Source organism: Microcaecilia unicolor, chromosome 2, assembly GCF_901765095.1.
Source record: "Microcaecilia unicolor chromosome 2, aMicUni1.1, whole genome shotgun sequence".
In the NCBI taxonomy this organism is placed as follows: domain Eukaryota; kingdom Metazoa; phylum Chordata; class Amphibia; order Gymnophiona; family Siphonopidae; genus Microcaecilia; species Microcaecilia unicolor.
The window spans coordinates 3,085,648-3,101,917 of record NC_044032.1 but is presented as its reverse complement, the minus strand read 5'-3'; the positions used below and the strand labels follow the sequence as shown (position 1 = coordinate 3,101,917).

The 16,270-nt window shown below is 49.1% G+C and overlaps 1 protein-coding gene across 1 annotated transcript in view; it reads right to left on the bottom strand.

The window, feature by feature from the left end:
* LOC115461793 (CMRF35-like molecule 8) overlaps positions 1-16,270 on the bottom strand; it is a 58,620-nt gene that overhangs the window by 22,796 nt on the left and 19,554 nt on the right. Inside the window, exons 3-4 of the mRNA XM_030191835.1 lie at positions 12,405-12,725; positions 1,775-1,871 (exon numbers count right to left, since the gene is read on the bottom strand). Of these exons, the coding sequence (XP_030047695.1) occupies positions 1,775-1,871; positions 12,405-12,725 (418 nt within the window). The remainder of the gene's footprint in view (positions 1-1,774; positions 1,872-12,404; positions 12,726-16,270) is intronic.

Sequence of the window (16,270 nt, the reverse complement as noted above, 5' to 3'; positions counted from 1 at the left end):
TAAACGCAAAAAGATTAACAGCCCAGGAAATTTAGGGGCCCTTTTACAAAGAGGCAGGTAGGGTTATTGCGTGGGTAGCTCACGGCGAAAACAGCAGTGCTGCCGGCACTCCCAGGAACCCTGCGGTACTTTTAAGTTTGCTGCATGGCGTTTCCCGAGCCAGAAAATATGTTTCTATTTTCTAGTGCAGGGCTATGTTATAGGTGTGCCCAGTGGTAATCGGGCAGTGCCTTGTGCTGTCCGAATATCGCTGGGTTCGTTTATGAGCCTTGACCACCTCCTAAATTCCAGTGCTGTTAAATGTGTATATTTTTGATATTGTTTAACGGCAGGGGCATAGCCAGACCTTGGCCACCAACACCCCCCCCCCCTCGCCAAAAGCCTCCCCTGTCGCCGCCACCGCCAGGTACCTTGTTTGCTGGCGAGGATTCCCAAAAGGTTTGGATGGCTTCCTAAAGGAAAAGTCCATAGACCACTATTTCCCGGGATAAGCAGCATATAATGTTTTGTACTTTTGGGGGGATCTTGCCAGGTATTTGTGACCTGGATTGACCACTGTTGGAAACAGGATGCTGGGCTTGATGGACCTTTGGTCTGTCCCAGTGTGGCAATACTTATGCATTTATGTATATTTGTAACTGGATGAGTGACAAAGGGTTTTATATCAACCACATTCCATGACGTTAGAGATATAAAAGATATTAAGTTTATAAGAGATGAAAATGATTATACTAGAAGTTCACTTTATCCTTATTCAAAATCAAGGCCCTACACCAAATTACGGAAAGTGGTTGATAGACAGCCCCTTGTTACTCATCCAGTTACAAAATAAGTCCCCCCTGTCCCTATGGAAAGAGCAAGAAAACGCATTCGTAGTGCATCAGGTGAAGGTTTAACATCACTACCCAGCAGCCCTGTTACTTCCCCAAAACCAGGTTCATGGCCTCTTTTTTTAGATAAGTTCTGGCAAGTAAAACACAAGAAGGTTTCCAGAGAGAGGCCACAGACCAGGAATCTGGGACCCTCTGGACAACTGGACATGAGGCGTCTTCAGTCACATCAACAAACGTATCGGCAGAGGGAGAGGCAGATACAAACAGCAGTTTTACAACAATTATCAGAATCAACGTAAGAACAGTTGGAAGTGGAGATTCCAGTTTTAAACTTTTCAGACTCCGCACTCAGTGACACACAAATGAACATCTTACATAGATGTTTAACTTTTATTCGGGTCACATACACGAGTGGTGTTGAATAAAGTTTGTCACATCGTACTTCTGGCTGCTGAGATTTTTTTTGGTCCACCCCTACTTTTTGGAGGCACAACACACACATTGTCAGAGGGTCTGGTATGACCTTTCTCAGCTGAAAGTAGCAGAGTTACTGTTTCCTTTCACTGCAGAGCCTGGTCTGTCACTCCCATCTCTGAGTGCCATCTGTGGGGGGAAAGGAAGAAGGTCCCCTTCCCATGACGTAGCCAACTGGGATCCCACATTGATGATGTGGCCACCAATTAAAATTCATATTTAGTTCTGTAGTGGCAGCAGAAGTATGGTGCGCTGGTGATCCCGTGGTCTGGTGCTCAGATTAGTCACTCATATCACAGTATTATTGTAAGACACTTTGAGCCCGCAATCAGTGGGAAAAGGTGGGATACAAATGTGATGAAGAAATAAAGAAATATCACCTGCCTTTTTGATGGTCCCATATAAAGTCCTAAAGGAATTTCTGTATTAAGAAGATGTAGGCTCACCATTGGAAATGTGTGTTTTACCTGTGGGGAGTACTGAGAGTGGGTCCCATTTCTGCTGTTGCTGTGATCTGTGGACCTGTGGTCATTGATGTCACAGCTGGTGTCAGGGTAGAAGAACCTGCAAGGGGAAGGGAAATGGGACTTGATATACTGCCTTTCTGAGGTTTTTGCAACTACATTCAAAGCGGTTTACATATATTCAGGTACTTATTTTGTACCAGGGGCAATGGAGGGTTAAGTGACTTGCCCAGAGTCACAGGGAGCTGCAGTGGGAATCGAACTCAGTTCCCCAGGATCAGAGTCCACTGTACTAACCACTAGGCTACTCCTCCACTAGCAACATGCCATGTAGAAGTCTGCCCTTGCAGATCACCAATGCGGCTGCGCAGGCTCACAGAAACAGAAGCCTGTGCAGCCGCGTTGCTGATCTGCAAGGGCAGGCTTCTACATGGAATGTTGCTAGTGGAATAGCAACATTAACATTCCATCTAGAATCTCCAATAGTAGCAACATTCCATCTAGAATCCTAAATAGGGAAAGGGAACTTGGACTTGACATACCGCCTTTCTGAGGTTTTTGCAACTACATCCAAAGCGGTTTACATATATTCAGGTACTTATTTTGTACCAGGGGCAATGGAGGGTTAAGTGACTTGCCCAGAGTCACAAGGAGCTGCAGTGGGAATTGAACTCGGTTCCCCAGGATCAAAGTCCGCTGCACTAACCACTAGGCTACTCCTCCGCTCATTCCACCAATAAGAGCCAACCTCATCTGTGATGTCACAATGGCTTGATTGCCCGATACTTGGCTCACTTCTGATATTGTGATGTCATAAGGGAAAGGGGGAAAGGGAACTTGGACTTGACATACCGCCTTTCTGAGGTTTTTGCAACTACATCCAAAGCGGTTTACATATATTCAGGTACTTATTTTGTACCAGGGGCAATGGAGGGTTTAGTGACTTGCCCAGAGTCACAAGGAGCTGCAGTGGGAATCGAACCCAGTTCCCCAGAATCAGAGTCCACTGCACTAACCACTAAGCTACTCCTCCACTCCAAGGACACAAAGGGGGCACAGAAGGTGCCTCTTCTTTATTGCAGGGATACAGAAGTTCAGGCCTTGAATGCCGCAAACAGGCCAGGTTTTCATATGCATGAGATATGTTTGCACACAGAGCAGTACCTGTGCACATCTGTCTCATGTTCATTCAGTACCTGGCCTGTTTGCAGCACTCAAGACTTGGAAGTCCGCATCCTTGAGGCCATTAGACAATGCTAGCGTAACCCAGTATTGTAACACCTAACATTCACATTCTCACAGTTATTCCAGCCCTAGAACTGGTGCCAGTGCAGACCAGGGGCTTAGCCAGACCTCGAGGTGGTGGGGCACATTTTGGTCACTGCCCTGCCGCCACCCCGTCTCCCCCACCTCTCCCCCTTGCCACCCTGCTTCTCCCCACTCACTGCCGCCACGGACTTAACATAAATATCATTATCTTTTTCATTTACTAAACCAAAAAATTTGATATAAACAGAGCGCTTGAATATTGAAGACCCAGCCATCTTTGTTATTAGCTCACGCTACATGCTTGAACAATTTCACTCAAAAGGAAGTTTGTCGGAAACCGGAAGCAGCCCAGTAATGTGGGCCTAACGACGCAAAGAAAATCAGATGGGTGTCACTAAAAAGTAACTATAATAAAGTAACTAGACATTATATTACTCATTACTGAAAAAAGTAATACATTACAGTTATTTCATTAATTTGCCCAAAAGCAATCATTACTGTTACAGACCTGCCAAGTCTCCCGCATTCAGCAGGAAAGTCTCCCGCTGAGATGAGGAATCGCTGTTTTTCTCAACCGCTGCTGCTTCTCCCAATGCAGCAGGAGCGGCAAAACAACAACAACAACAAAAAAGCAAGCACAGGGCTGTAATAGCTGTCAGTTCTGCCGGTTCTCTGCCCCCGGAACTTGAAGTTGATGTCAGCGGGGGCACAGGATTAGCAGAGCCCACAGTGCATGTCTGACGGCTGCCGCGGTCTCGCGTTTGCTTTTTGTCACAGCTGCTGCAGAGGTTGCATGAAAACAGGAGGGAGATGGGTTTAAAAATCAAAAGCTGAAGCTGATTGGTTAGTCTCTGTTTCCCCTTCAAAACAAAGCAAGCAAACCTATGAGCTGCTGCATCCACATTGAGGGGCATAATCGAACGCGAACGCCCATCTCCATGGGCGTCTATCTCCGAGAACGGGTACGTGAAGGGGCGGGACAGACCGTATTTTCGAAAAAAATGGGCATCCATCTTTTTTTCGATAATACGGTTTGTGCCGGTCAAATGCATTGGATTTGTGCGGATTTGAGCTGGGCAGTTTCGTTTTTCAGCGATAATGGAAACCGAAGGCGCCCGGCTCAAAAACGAACAAATCCAAGGCATTTGGTCGTGGGAGGGGCCAGGATTCGTAGTGCACTGGTCCCCCTCACATGCCAGGACACCAACCGGGCACCCTAGGGGGCACTTGTAACAATAAAAAAAAAAAAGTAAAATACCTCCCAAGTCCATAACTCCCTCCCCTTGGGCGCTGAGCCCCCCAAATCCCCCCCCCCCAAACCCACTGCCCACAACTCTACACCATTACCATAGCACTTATGGCTGAAGGGGGGCACCTAGATGTGGGTACAGTGGGTTTTGGGGGTGGTTTGGAATGCTCCCATTTACCACCACAAGTGTAACAGGAAGGGGGGGGGGTGGGCCTTGGTCCACCTGGGTGAAGTCCACTGCACCCACTGCTCCAGGGACCTGCATACTGCTGTGATGGAGCTGGGAATGGCATTTGAGGCTGGCATACAGGCTGGAAAAAAAAGTTGTTAAAGTTGGGGGGGGGGGTTTGGTGGGAGGGGGTTAGTGATCAATGGGGGAGTCAGGGGTGGTGATCCCCGATTCCCTCCCATGGTCATCTGGTCATTTAGGGCACTTTTTTGGGACTTGTTCTTGAAAAAAAAGGGTCCAAAAAAAGTGACCCAAATTCGCGGTAAAAACGCCTTTCTTTTTTCAATTAATGGTCGAGGGCGTCCATCTCTCCTCGGCTGATAAACATGCCCCGGTCCCGCCTTCACCACGCCTCTGACATGCCCCCGTCAACTTTGTTCGTTCCCACGACGGAGTGCAGTTGAAGACGCCCAAAATCAGCTTTCGATTATACCGATTTGGGCGCCTTTGCGAGATGGGCGCCCATCTCCCAATTTGGGTCGAAATATGGGCGCCCATCACTTTCAAAAATAAGGCCGATTGTCATTCTTTATTGCTGGTAGCCTTTAAAAAAATTTAATCTCACTTTCAAACATGCCGGCATGTGCAGCGACCGCACCTGGAGTATTGTGTTCAGTACTGGTCTCCGTATCTCAAAAAAGATATAGTAGAATTGGAAAAGGTACAGCGAAGGGCGACGAAAATGATAGTGGGGATGGGACGACTTTCCTATGAAGAGAGGCTGAGAAGGCTAGGGCTTTTCAGCTTGGAGAAGAGACGGCTGAGGGGAGATATGATAGAAGTGTATAAAATAATGAGTGGAATGGATCGGGTGGATGTGAAGCGACTGTTCACGCTATCCAAAAATACTAGGACTAGAGGGCATGAGTTGAAGCTACAGTGTGGTAAATTTAAAACGAATCGGAGAAAATTTTTCTTCACCCAACATGTAATTAGACTCTGGAATTCGTTGCCGGAGAACGTGGTACGGGCGGTTAGCTTGACGGAGTTTAAAAAGGGGTTAGATAGATTCCTAAAGGACAAGTCCATAGACCGCTATTAAATGGACTTGGAAAAATTCCGTATTTTTAGGTATAACTTGTCTGGAATGTTTTTACGTTTGGGGAGCGTGCCAGGTGCCCTTGACCTGGATTGGCCACTGTCGGTGACAGGATGCTGGGCTAGATGGACCTTTGGTCTTTCCCAGTATGGCACTACTTATGTACTTATGTACACAGAGGAAGTATAATAAGGGAATAACTTTTCATAGGTAAGAAAGTGTAATCAGTGTGTCATTTGGAGGGGCTGGTTATAGGGACTCCCTAGCTCTGTTATATTCGTGCAGAGATTTTTTTTTCTCCTGGTAAAGGGCCATTAAAACAGACATCATGTTATGAGAATCAGGTGCTCAACATTCAGAGTTTCTATTTACTAATTTACTTATTTATATGATTTATATCCCACATTAAACATGAACTGGGTTGAAACCAGGGAGCATTTTAAATCTTTTTTTTTCCTATGCCTACATCAAAAGAAAAAGATGACGTGAGGTAGAGTGGGCAGAGCGGAGGCGTATATTAAAGTCTCCCTGTCAAAAATCGGGACCCCTTGGCAGCTCTGCAGTTACTCATTACTCTTAAGAATAATAGATTATTAATAATGCTGCCCAACACTGCACTGTCCCACCCATTCTCCACTCACAATTACACCCCCTTTGCAAGTACACACTATTCCTCTCATTCTGTAAATGGTGCTTCAAGTTGCGCCACGCAACTTAGTTGAATAACTAGCCAATTAGCGCTGCTATTTGCCATCCTAACAAGTAATTAGTGCTAATTGGTTTTAATTAAAAAGTGTATGCATGCAAATTTAGGTGCAGGATCTATGCCTAAATTTTACGTGCGAGTCTGAAACAGGGGTGCGGAAACGGGAGGTGATGGGCAGTTCGGGGCATTCTGAGAATTTATGTACCTAATTTATAGAATAAGGGGGAAACACACCTAATTTTAGGCGTGAAGATTTGCACTACATTTCAGTTGGGGCAAACAGCCACGCAGAAAGTTAGGTGCGATTCCTGGCCGTAAGTGCTAATTGTATAAGCTGAGCCTAATTTTAGGCACAGCTTAAAGAATACCCGCTTTTTTTGGTACCATATATTGAATCTAGTCCTGTATTAGTTAAACAAGTATTTGCAGAATAGCACTGAGGTGCCCTGCTGGCAGTTTTACACATGCAAGGGGCACTTAAATGCGAGCGGGACCAGAGCTGAACGAGGGAAGGGAAAGGAAGGCTCCCGAAGCGCTGCCCAGCAGCTCGCATGCGTTTCACGGCTGCTGCTACCTGCCGGCCGCTCCGACGTCGACGACGAGGTAACTTAAAATTCAGTGGGCGGGGGGACTGGAGCTGGGGCGGTCGGGGCGAGGCGACTTCAGGCGCGCCTTGCGGGGCCCCCTTGAGTGCGAGGCCCTATGCGGTCGCCCCGGTCGCCTCGCCCTAAGACCGGCCCTGCCTCCAATGTTCTACATCTGGATGCCTGGGTTAGTAACACAATTCCCACTGGTCCGCACTCACGTCTGAACGTGATGACGTCAGAGGGCGGATCAATGAGAGGGACGGGAAACCAGCACCAGCCAGCCACAGAATGTTGGAGGTGAGGATACAATCGCGGGAGAACCGCCCCCCTCCCTCCCCCCTTTGTCCTCCGAGTTCCAGGCCCACCCCTCCCTCCCTCTCCTCCCCTCTGAGTTCCAGACCCCCACTCCTCCCTCCCTCTCTATCTCTCTCTCCCCTCCGAGTGGCAGCCCGACCTGCGTTGCCAGCCACAGAACGTTGGAGATGAGGATACAATCGTGGGAGAATCACCCCGTCTCTCCCCCCGTCCTCCGAGTTCCAGGCCCCCCTCTCCTCCAAGTTCCAGGCCTCCACGCCTCCCTCCCTCTCTCTCTCTCCCCTCTGTGGCAGCCCGAACTGCGTTGCCCGCCCTCTTCTCCCAGTCCTCCGCCTGCCCCTCGCCTTCCTGCGTGCCGGCCTGAATTTAAAAGTTCTTACCTCAGGGTCCGGCGGCAGCAGTGAAAGTCGAGCAGGCACGGCGCTTCAGCCTGCCTTCCCTTCTGTCTCAGCTCTGCCTCTGGTCCCGCCCTCATTTCCTATTTTCGGAAGGGCGGGGCCAGAGGCACAGCTGTACTTACTCTGCTGCTCCCCAGTATCTCTCCACACTCGTCCTTCCCTACACCCCTTCCCGTGCACTCCGCTCCCTGGATAAATTCTTCTTATCTGTTCCATTTTCCACTACTGCCAACTCCAGACTTCGCGCCTTCTGTCTCGCTGCACCCTACGCCTGGAATAAACTTCCTGAGCCCCTACGTCTTGCCCCATCCTTGGCCACCTTTAAATCTAGACTGAAAGCCCACCTCTTTAACATTGCTTTTGACTCGTAACCACTCGCCTCCACCTACCCTCCTCTCCTCCTTCCTGTACACATTAATTGATTTGATTTGCTTACTTTATTTTTTGTCTATTAGATTGTAAGCTCTTTGAGCAGGGACTGTCTTTCTTCTATGTTTGTGCAGCGCTGCGTACGACTTGTAGCGCTATAGAAATGCTAAGTAGTAGTAGTAGTAGTAGTAGTAGCTGAGACAGAAGGGAAGGCAGGCTGAAGCGCCGTGCCTGCTTGACTTTAACTGCTGCCGCCGGACCCCAAGGTAAGAACTTTTAAATTCAGGCCGGCATACAGGAAGGCGGAGGACTGGGAGAAGGGGGCGGGCAATGAAGGTCGGGCTGCTACTCGGAGGTGAGAGAGAGGGAGGGAGGGAGGCACGGGGATCTGGAACTCGGAGGAGACAGATGGAGGGAGGGAGGCCTGGAACTGGGATGAGAGGGGGGAAGGGGCCAAGCTGGAACTTGGAGGATAACCTTGCTAGCGCCCGTTTCATTTGTGTGAGAAACGGGTATGTTTTACTAGTGGATAATATTCAGTATTATAAAAATACCTTTTTAATATGTTCTGCAAATGTATAAAGATTCCATTCAGTTCTCTCCTTTTAGAGAATTTTGTGAATCTCACCACAGATTCTCTCACATCCCAAAGAGCAGCTATAGACAGTGGCATATTTAGGGGAGGTGAGTTAAAAGCATATGCACCCCCTGTCAGATCCGCCCCCCCCCCCTGTATCTTAAAATCCTGTCTGCTTGTTTATTGCAGTCTTCACATGGGCAATGGCACTCATAGACTGCCCGTGACCCACAATGGGGCTTCCTTCCTGAACAGTCCCTGCCCCTGAGGGAGAAAGTAACAGGCAGCCTAGGAGTGCCTCTACCTGTGTGAAGACTGCAACAGACAGGCAGACAGGATTTTAAGGTGGGAGGAGGGACAGACTGGGGGGGCAGTGGTGGCTCAAGGGAGGATGCACCCCCTGTAAATAGTTTCTGCCTATGCCCTTGCCTATAGATAAGCAATTGCTACATATACAGAAGCATAAAATCGAGTGTAGTACCGGAAGACTGGAGGGTAGCCAATGTTACTCCGATTTTTAAGAAGGGTTCCAGAGGAGATCCGGGAAATTATAGACCGGTGAGTCTGACGTCGGTGCCGGGCAAGATGGTGGAGGCTATTATTAAGAATAAAATTGCAGAGCATATACAAAAACATGGACTGATGAGACAAAGTCAGCACGGATTTAGTGAAGGGAAGTCTTGCCTCACCAATCTAATGCATTTTTTTGAGGGGGTAAGCAAACATGTGGACAATGGGGAGCCGGTTGATATTGTATATCTGGATTTTCAGAAGGCGTTTGACAAAGTGCCACACGAAAGACTCCTGAAGAAATTGCAGAGTCATGGAATCGGAGGTAGGGTATTATTATGGATTAAGAACTGGTTGAAAGATAGGAAGCAGAGAGTAGGATTGCGTGGCCAGTATTCTCAGTGGAGGAGGGTAGTTAGTGGGGTCCCGCAGGGGTCTGTGCTGGGTCCGTTGCTTTTTAATATATTTATAAATGACCTAGAGATGGGAATAACTAGTGAGGTAATTAAATTCGCCGATGACACAAAATTATTCAGGGTCGTCAAGTCGCAGGAGGAATGTGAACGATTACAGGAGGACCTTGCGAGACTGGGAGAATGGGCGTGCAAGTGGCAGATGAAGTTCAATGTTGACAAGTGCAAAGTGATGCATGTGGGTAAGAGGAACCCGAATTATAGCTACGTCTTGCAAGGTTCCACGTTAGGAGTTACGGATCAAGAAAGGGATCTGGATGTCGTCGTCGATGATACGCTGAAACCTTCTGCTCAGTGTGCTGCTGCGGCTAGGAAAGCGAATAGAATGTTGGGTGTTATTAGGAAGGGTATGGAGTCCAGGTGTGCGGATGTTATAATGCCGTTGTATCGCTCCATGGTGCGACCGCACCTGGAGTACTGTGTTCAGTACTGGTCTCCGTATCTCAAAAAAGATATAGTAGAATTGGAAAAGGTACAGCGAAGGGCGACGAAAATGATAGTGGGGATGGGACGACTTTCCTATGAAGAGAGGCTGAGAAGGCTAGGGCTTTTCAGCTTGGAGAAGAGACGGCTGAGGGGAGATATGATAGAAGTGTATAAAATAATGAGTGGAATGGATCGGGTGGATGTGAAGCGACTGTTCACGCTATCCAAAAATACTAGGACTAGAGGGCATGAGTTGAAGCTACAGTGTGGTAAATTTAAAACGAATCGGAGAAAATTTTTCTTCACCCAACGTGTAATTAGACTCTGGAATTCGTTGCCGGAGAACGTGGTACGGGCGGTTAGCTTGACGGAGTTTAAAAAGGGGTTAGATAGATTCCTAAAGGACAAGTCCATAGACCGCTATTAAATGGACTTGGAAAAATTCCGCATTTTTAGGTATAACTTGTCTGGAATGTTTTTACGTTTGGGGAGCGTGCCAGGTGCCCTTGACCTGGATTGGCCACTGTCGGTGACAGGATGCTGGGCTAGATGGACCTTTGGTCTTTCCCAGTATGGCACTACTTATGTACTTATGTACTTATGTACTTATATTTTATGTTCGTCTGATAATTTTGCAGCTGAGATAAATGCTAATTAATTCTATGTTTTGCAATGATGGTGTACAGTCTGTGGGATTCTCATGTGTGAAAATCCCCACAGCCTCAACCAATAGGAATGTGAATTGTGTATGCCGTGACATCACTGGTCACCGAGTAAAACAGTGCTCTGGTGATCTCTCAAGCCCAATTCTATCCCTATGAAGCAGGAGTGTCTGGGAGCCTCCAGATTGACCAGTATGCAGATTAAGGGAGGAGTTATTCCTTGGAGGGAATTTTGCAAAGCTATAATAAACCCAGAAGCAGAATTCAAACTATTTTGATTGGTAGGGTGTGAGGATTCCCACCAGCCATCCTACTCCACCCAACTGGTTCTATTTGCTATTTTGGGCCCCTTCAAATTCTGGTGACTCAGTTGACTGCAGAGGCGTAGCCAGACCTCAAATTTTGGATGGGCCACTGGGCAAACTGGCTGGGCACATGTGGTCTCCACAAACTCAAAACACTACAAGTAAAGCCCCACCAGATGAAGGTTCTCCAGCGGCAAAGAGCTCCCTCTCCTTCTTGCTCCAGCCACCGGCACCGTCCACGCACTGCCGCTATCCTGCCCCCCGTGCATGCTGTTTTTACACATGCGTGAAAACAGTGTGTGAGGAAGGGGGAGGCCACTGCAACAGTGGAGTGGAGGAGTGGCCTAGTGGTTAGAGTACCGGTCTTGAAATCCAGATGTGGACAGTTCAAATCCCACTGCTGCTCCTTGTGATCTTGGGCAAGTCACTTAACCCTCCATTGCCTCAGGTACAAACTTAGATTGTGAGCCCTCCTGGGACAGAGAAATATCCAGATTACCGGAATGTAACTCACCTTGAGCTACTACTGAAAAAGGTGTGAGCAAGATCTAAATAAATATATGGAATGTTGCTACTATTGAAGATTCTACATGGAATGTTGCCACTTTTTGAGATTCTGGAATGTTGTTACTATTTGAGATTCCACATGGAATGTTGCTGAGTGGAGGAGTGGCCTAGTGATTAGAGCACAAGTCTTGCAATCGAGAGGTGGCCAGTTCAAATCCTGCTGCTGCTCCTTGTGATCTTGGGCTAGTCACTTAACCCTCCATTGCCTCCAGGTACAAACTTAGATTGTGAGCCCTCCTGGGACAGAGAAATATCCAGATTACTGGAATGTAGCTCACCTTGAGCTACTACTGAAAAAGGTGTGAGCAAGATCTAAATAAATATATGGAATGTTGCTACTATTGAAGATTCTGCATGGAATGTTGCCACTTTTTGAGATTCTGGAATGTTGTTACTATTTGAGATTCCACATGGAATGTTGCTGAGTGGAGGAGTGGCCTAGTGGTTAGAGCACAAGTCTTGCAATCGAGAGGTGGCCAGTTCAAATCCTGCTGCTGCTCCTTGTGATCTTGGCCAAGTCACTTAACCCTCCATTGTCTCATGTACAAACTTAGATTGTGAGCCCTCCTGGGACAGAGAAATATCCAGATTACTGGAATGTAGCTCACCTTGAGCTACTACTGAAGAAGGTGTGAGTCAAATCTAAATAAAATAAATAAATAAACAGCAGTAAGTAGACAGTGCCACTGGCTGAAGCAAGTAGGAAAGGGAACTGCTCTTGTCTCCAGAGGACCCCCCTGCAGCTGGTGGGACTTGGGGATCCTCACCAACCAATAAGAAGGGCATGAGAACTTTGGGTGGGCCCGGGCCCACTCAGGCCCACCTGTGTCTACGCCACTGATTGGCTGTCCAGTTCACCTAGTGTTAGGGATGGCGAGTGTTTAGAACTGCCTGTCCTTCTATGCTGATACATGTGTCATTATTAGAATGAAATGCTGGAACCTGAGCTTACCAGAAAGAATGGTCACTTTCACAGGATGTCCGGAATCCCACCATGTTTCCTTTATCCCACACCAGTACGTCCCACTGTCTGCCGCAGTGACGTTCTTCATGGTCACTGTGAATTCGAGCGCTGTCTGATTGTCTGTGATAGAGATTCTGTCATTTTTAATAAACTCTGTGTCAGCAAGAATGTCACAGGACCTCCACCTGTCTCCCCTACACCAGTATTTAACTTCAGTCTTATCATCTCTTCCATACCAGCACGTCAGAGAGAGCGATTCTCCCACGAACCCTGTTTCTTCCCTTGAGTAAGTTTGGAACCTCAGATCTACTGTAAAACGACAAGAGGTGAAATAACTTAGGAATACTGCCACTGTTCTCAATCTAAATAGGTAAATAAACAAACAACTTATTTATTATATCATTACATTAAATCAAGTTTTCTAGTCCGCCACTAGCTATGCAGTTCAGGGCGGATTACAAAACCAGAACATAATATCCTGGAACTATAATATTGAAACATCAGATAAAACATATACAAATAATCAGAATTTCAAGACCCAAAGCCAACTTTTTAGCAATTTTCTAAAATTTAAGTAATGACTACACAATCTCAGTGGCGGGGAAGAGAATTCCAGAATGTGGTTAGTTGGTAGTGCGTTGAGGAAGTAAAATGTTTAACTGATTTAATCTTGCTGATACAGTATCTGGAAATCTTAACAAAATGTGGTTCCAAGCAGTGGCGTAGCTACGTGGGGCCACAGGGGCCTGGGCCCCTGTAGATTTGGCCCTGGACCCCCCTGCCGATGACCCCCCTCCTGCCGCCAACCCGCCGTCGCCGTCGCCCATCTTTGCCGGAAGAAGAGGATCTCGGCTGGCAGGGGTAGGGGTCCCCCTCCAGCAAAGATGGGCGATGGCGGCGGGGGGGAGGGTTGGAAGTGGGATGGGGGGGGTCGAGAGGGTCGTCGGCGGGGGGGGGGGGATCTAGAGCTGGTGAATCATCATCTGCTTTCCGGTATTAAATATAAAAGGTCATTATAATTATTCTTCTCTTACCAAGCTGTCCAGTTTTGGTGTTCTTTACAACTGACACTTAGGGCTATGCACACTTACCTTCCTTTCCGTAAAAGTCTAAAGAGCTTCCTTTTCCAGAAATCATATCTGTAAATCGTTGTCACTGTTTAGATTATATGTGGAATCCGCATTGAAACTAATTGCTGGGAGTTGGCGGAATAGAAGGAATATATCACATCACATCACACGTTAAAAGAAACACAAAACTGGCTTGAAATTGCCATTGTCCTAACCATGACTCTCTTACTCAGTACCCTCACTTATTGCCCTATCCTTTATCCTCACCTTTTTATTCCCTTACCCTTAATTGTTCTGTCTGTTTGCCTGTCTTATCTAGATTGTAAGCTCTTTGAGCAGGGACTGTCTTTCTTCTATGTTTGTGCAGCGCTGCGTATGCCTTGTAGCGCTATAGAAATGATAAGTAGTAGTAGTAGTAGTTTTAAAACTAACATTCTCCGAGGACAAGCAGGCTGCTTGTTCTCACTGATGGGTGACGTCCACGGCAGCCCCTCCAATCGGAATCTTCCTAGCAAAGTCCTTTGCTAGCCCTCGCGCGCATGCGCGGCCGTCTTCCCGCCCGAAACCGGCTCGAGCCGGCCAGTCTTCTTTCGTCCGCACTCGGTACGGCTGTGTTTTTGTCGTGTCGAGCCCCGGAGAGTCGACCTCGCGCGTCCGTTTTATAATAGACGTGTTTTTTCTTCGGAAAAGTTCTCAATTTGTTCGGGAAGTGCTCCGGAAACCCCCTTGGGTTTCGTTTGTCCCTTCCCGTGTTTCCAGTTTTTTGCCCCGGTAAGTTTTCTTTCGTCGTCGGGGTAGGCCTCTTTTCGGCCTCGGTCGAGATTTTTCTCCCTTAAAGTTTTGGTGCTCCAAATTCGTCATTTCGGATTTTGATTTCGCCGGCGTGATTTTTCCGCCCATGACATCGAAGCCTTCCAGCGGCTTCAAGAAGTGCACCCAGTGCGCCCGGGTAATCTCGCTCACTGATAGGCACTCTTCGTGTCTTCAGTGTCTGGGGGCCGAGCACCGTCCTCAGAACTGTAGTCTGTGTTCCCTGTTACAAAGGCGGACTCAGGTAGCGAGATTGGCCCAGTGGAACGTTTTGTTCTCGGGCTCTTCGTCGGCATCGGCACCGGGGTCATCGAGTGCATCGACGTCATCAGCGTCCAGACCTTCATCCTTGGCCGCCAGTGCATCGAGTGCATCGAGGCATCGGCCCTCTGCATCGGCGCCGAGACATCGGATAGCTGCATCGACGTCGGTGGTACCGGGACCTCGTCTCCTGATGTCGTCGGACGGTGGTGCATCGGGTGGAGTGCAGGTGAGGGCTGTCCATTCCCCTGCTGGTGGCGGTGAGCCTTCGGGTGGGTCTCCCCCTACCCTGAGGGCTCCTGCGGTACAGCCCCCCCAGGATCGACCTGCTTCGACCTCGGCCCTGAGGAAGCGACGGATGGATTCTACGTCCTCCTCGTCGGTGCCGGGGAGCTCCGGTGACATGCTTAGGAAGAAGTCGAAGAAGCATCGACACCGGTCTCCTCCCCGCGTCGGCACCGAGAGCTCTGGGTCGCCGAGGGAGTCGGCACCCAGCAGGCATCGGCACCGAGAGGACCGCTCACCCTCTGTTCAGGAGGTGTCGATGCGCTCCACTCTGGACAGCCCGGAACAGCCTCCACGCCCGGAACAGGTTCTGACGTCGACGCCTGCATCGACCTCCATGCCTTTCTCTGCAGCCGCTCTGAACGAGAGCCTCCGGGCCGTTCTCCCAGAGATTCTGGGAGAGCTGTTGCGCCCTACCCCTCCGGTACCGGCGGTGCTTGCGCCTCCGGTACCGTCGAGCGTGGCGCCGGCTGGCCCATCGCCCGGGGTGAGGTCCCCGACGTCGGTACCGCGTGCGGTGCCGACTGCGGCCACCTCCCAGGAGGGCTCCCCTACTACGTCGGCGGAGGGAGCTTCGCCGATGCGGGTGAGGGAGGCTACCTCTCGACGCCCCCATCGTGGACGTGGCTCCACGGAGTCGAGCCGGGCGAGGTTGCAGACACAGGTCCGTGAACTTGTGTCTGACACCGAGGGTGAGGCCTCGTGGGAAGAAGAAGAAGACCCCAGATATTTCTCTGACGAGGAGTCTGAGGGTCTTCCTTCCGATCCCACTCCCTCTCCTGAGAGACAGCTTTCTCCTCCCGAGAGTCTGTCTTTTGCTTCCTTTGTCCGGGAGATGTCTATGGCCATCCCCTTCCCGGTGGTTGTGGAGGACGAGCCCAGGGCTGAAATGTTTGAGCTCCTGGACTATCCTTCTCCACCTAAGGAAGCGTCCACTGTTCCCTTGCACCATGTCCTGAAAAAGACATTGCTTGCGAACTGGACCAAGCCACTAAGTAACCCCCACATCCCCAAGAAGATCGAGTCCCAGTACCGGATCCGTGGGGACCCAGAGCTGATGCGCACTCAGTTGCCTCACGACTCTGGAGTTGTGGATCTGGCCCTAAAGAAGGCTAAGAGTTCTAGGGAGCATGCTTCGGCGCCCCCGGGCAAAGACTCTAGAACCTTAGACTCCTTTGGGAGGAAGGCCTACCATTCCTCTATGCTCGTGGCCAAAATCCAGTCTTACCAGCTCTACACGAGCATACACATGCGGAACAATGTGCGGCAGTTGGCGGGCTTGGTTGATGCTCTCCCCCCTGAGCAAGCCAAGCCTTTTCAGGAGGTGGTCAGGCAGCTGAAGGCGTGCAGAAAATTCCTGGCCAGAGGGGTGTATGACACCTTTGATGTTGCGTCCAGGGCCGCTGCTCAAGGTGTGGTGATGTGCAG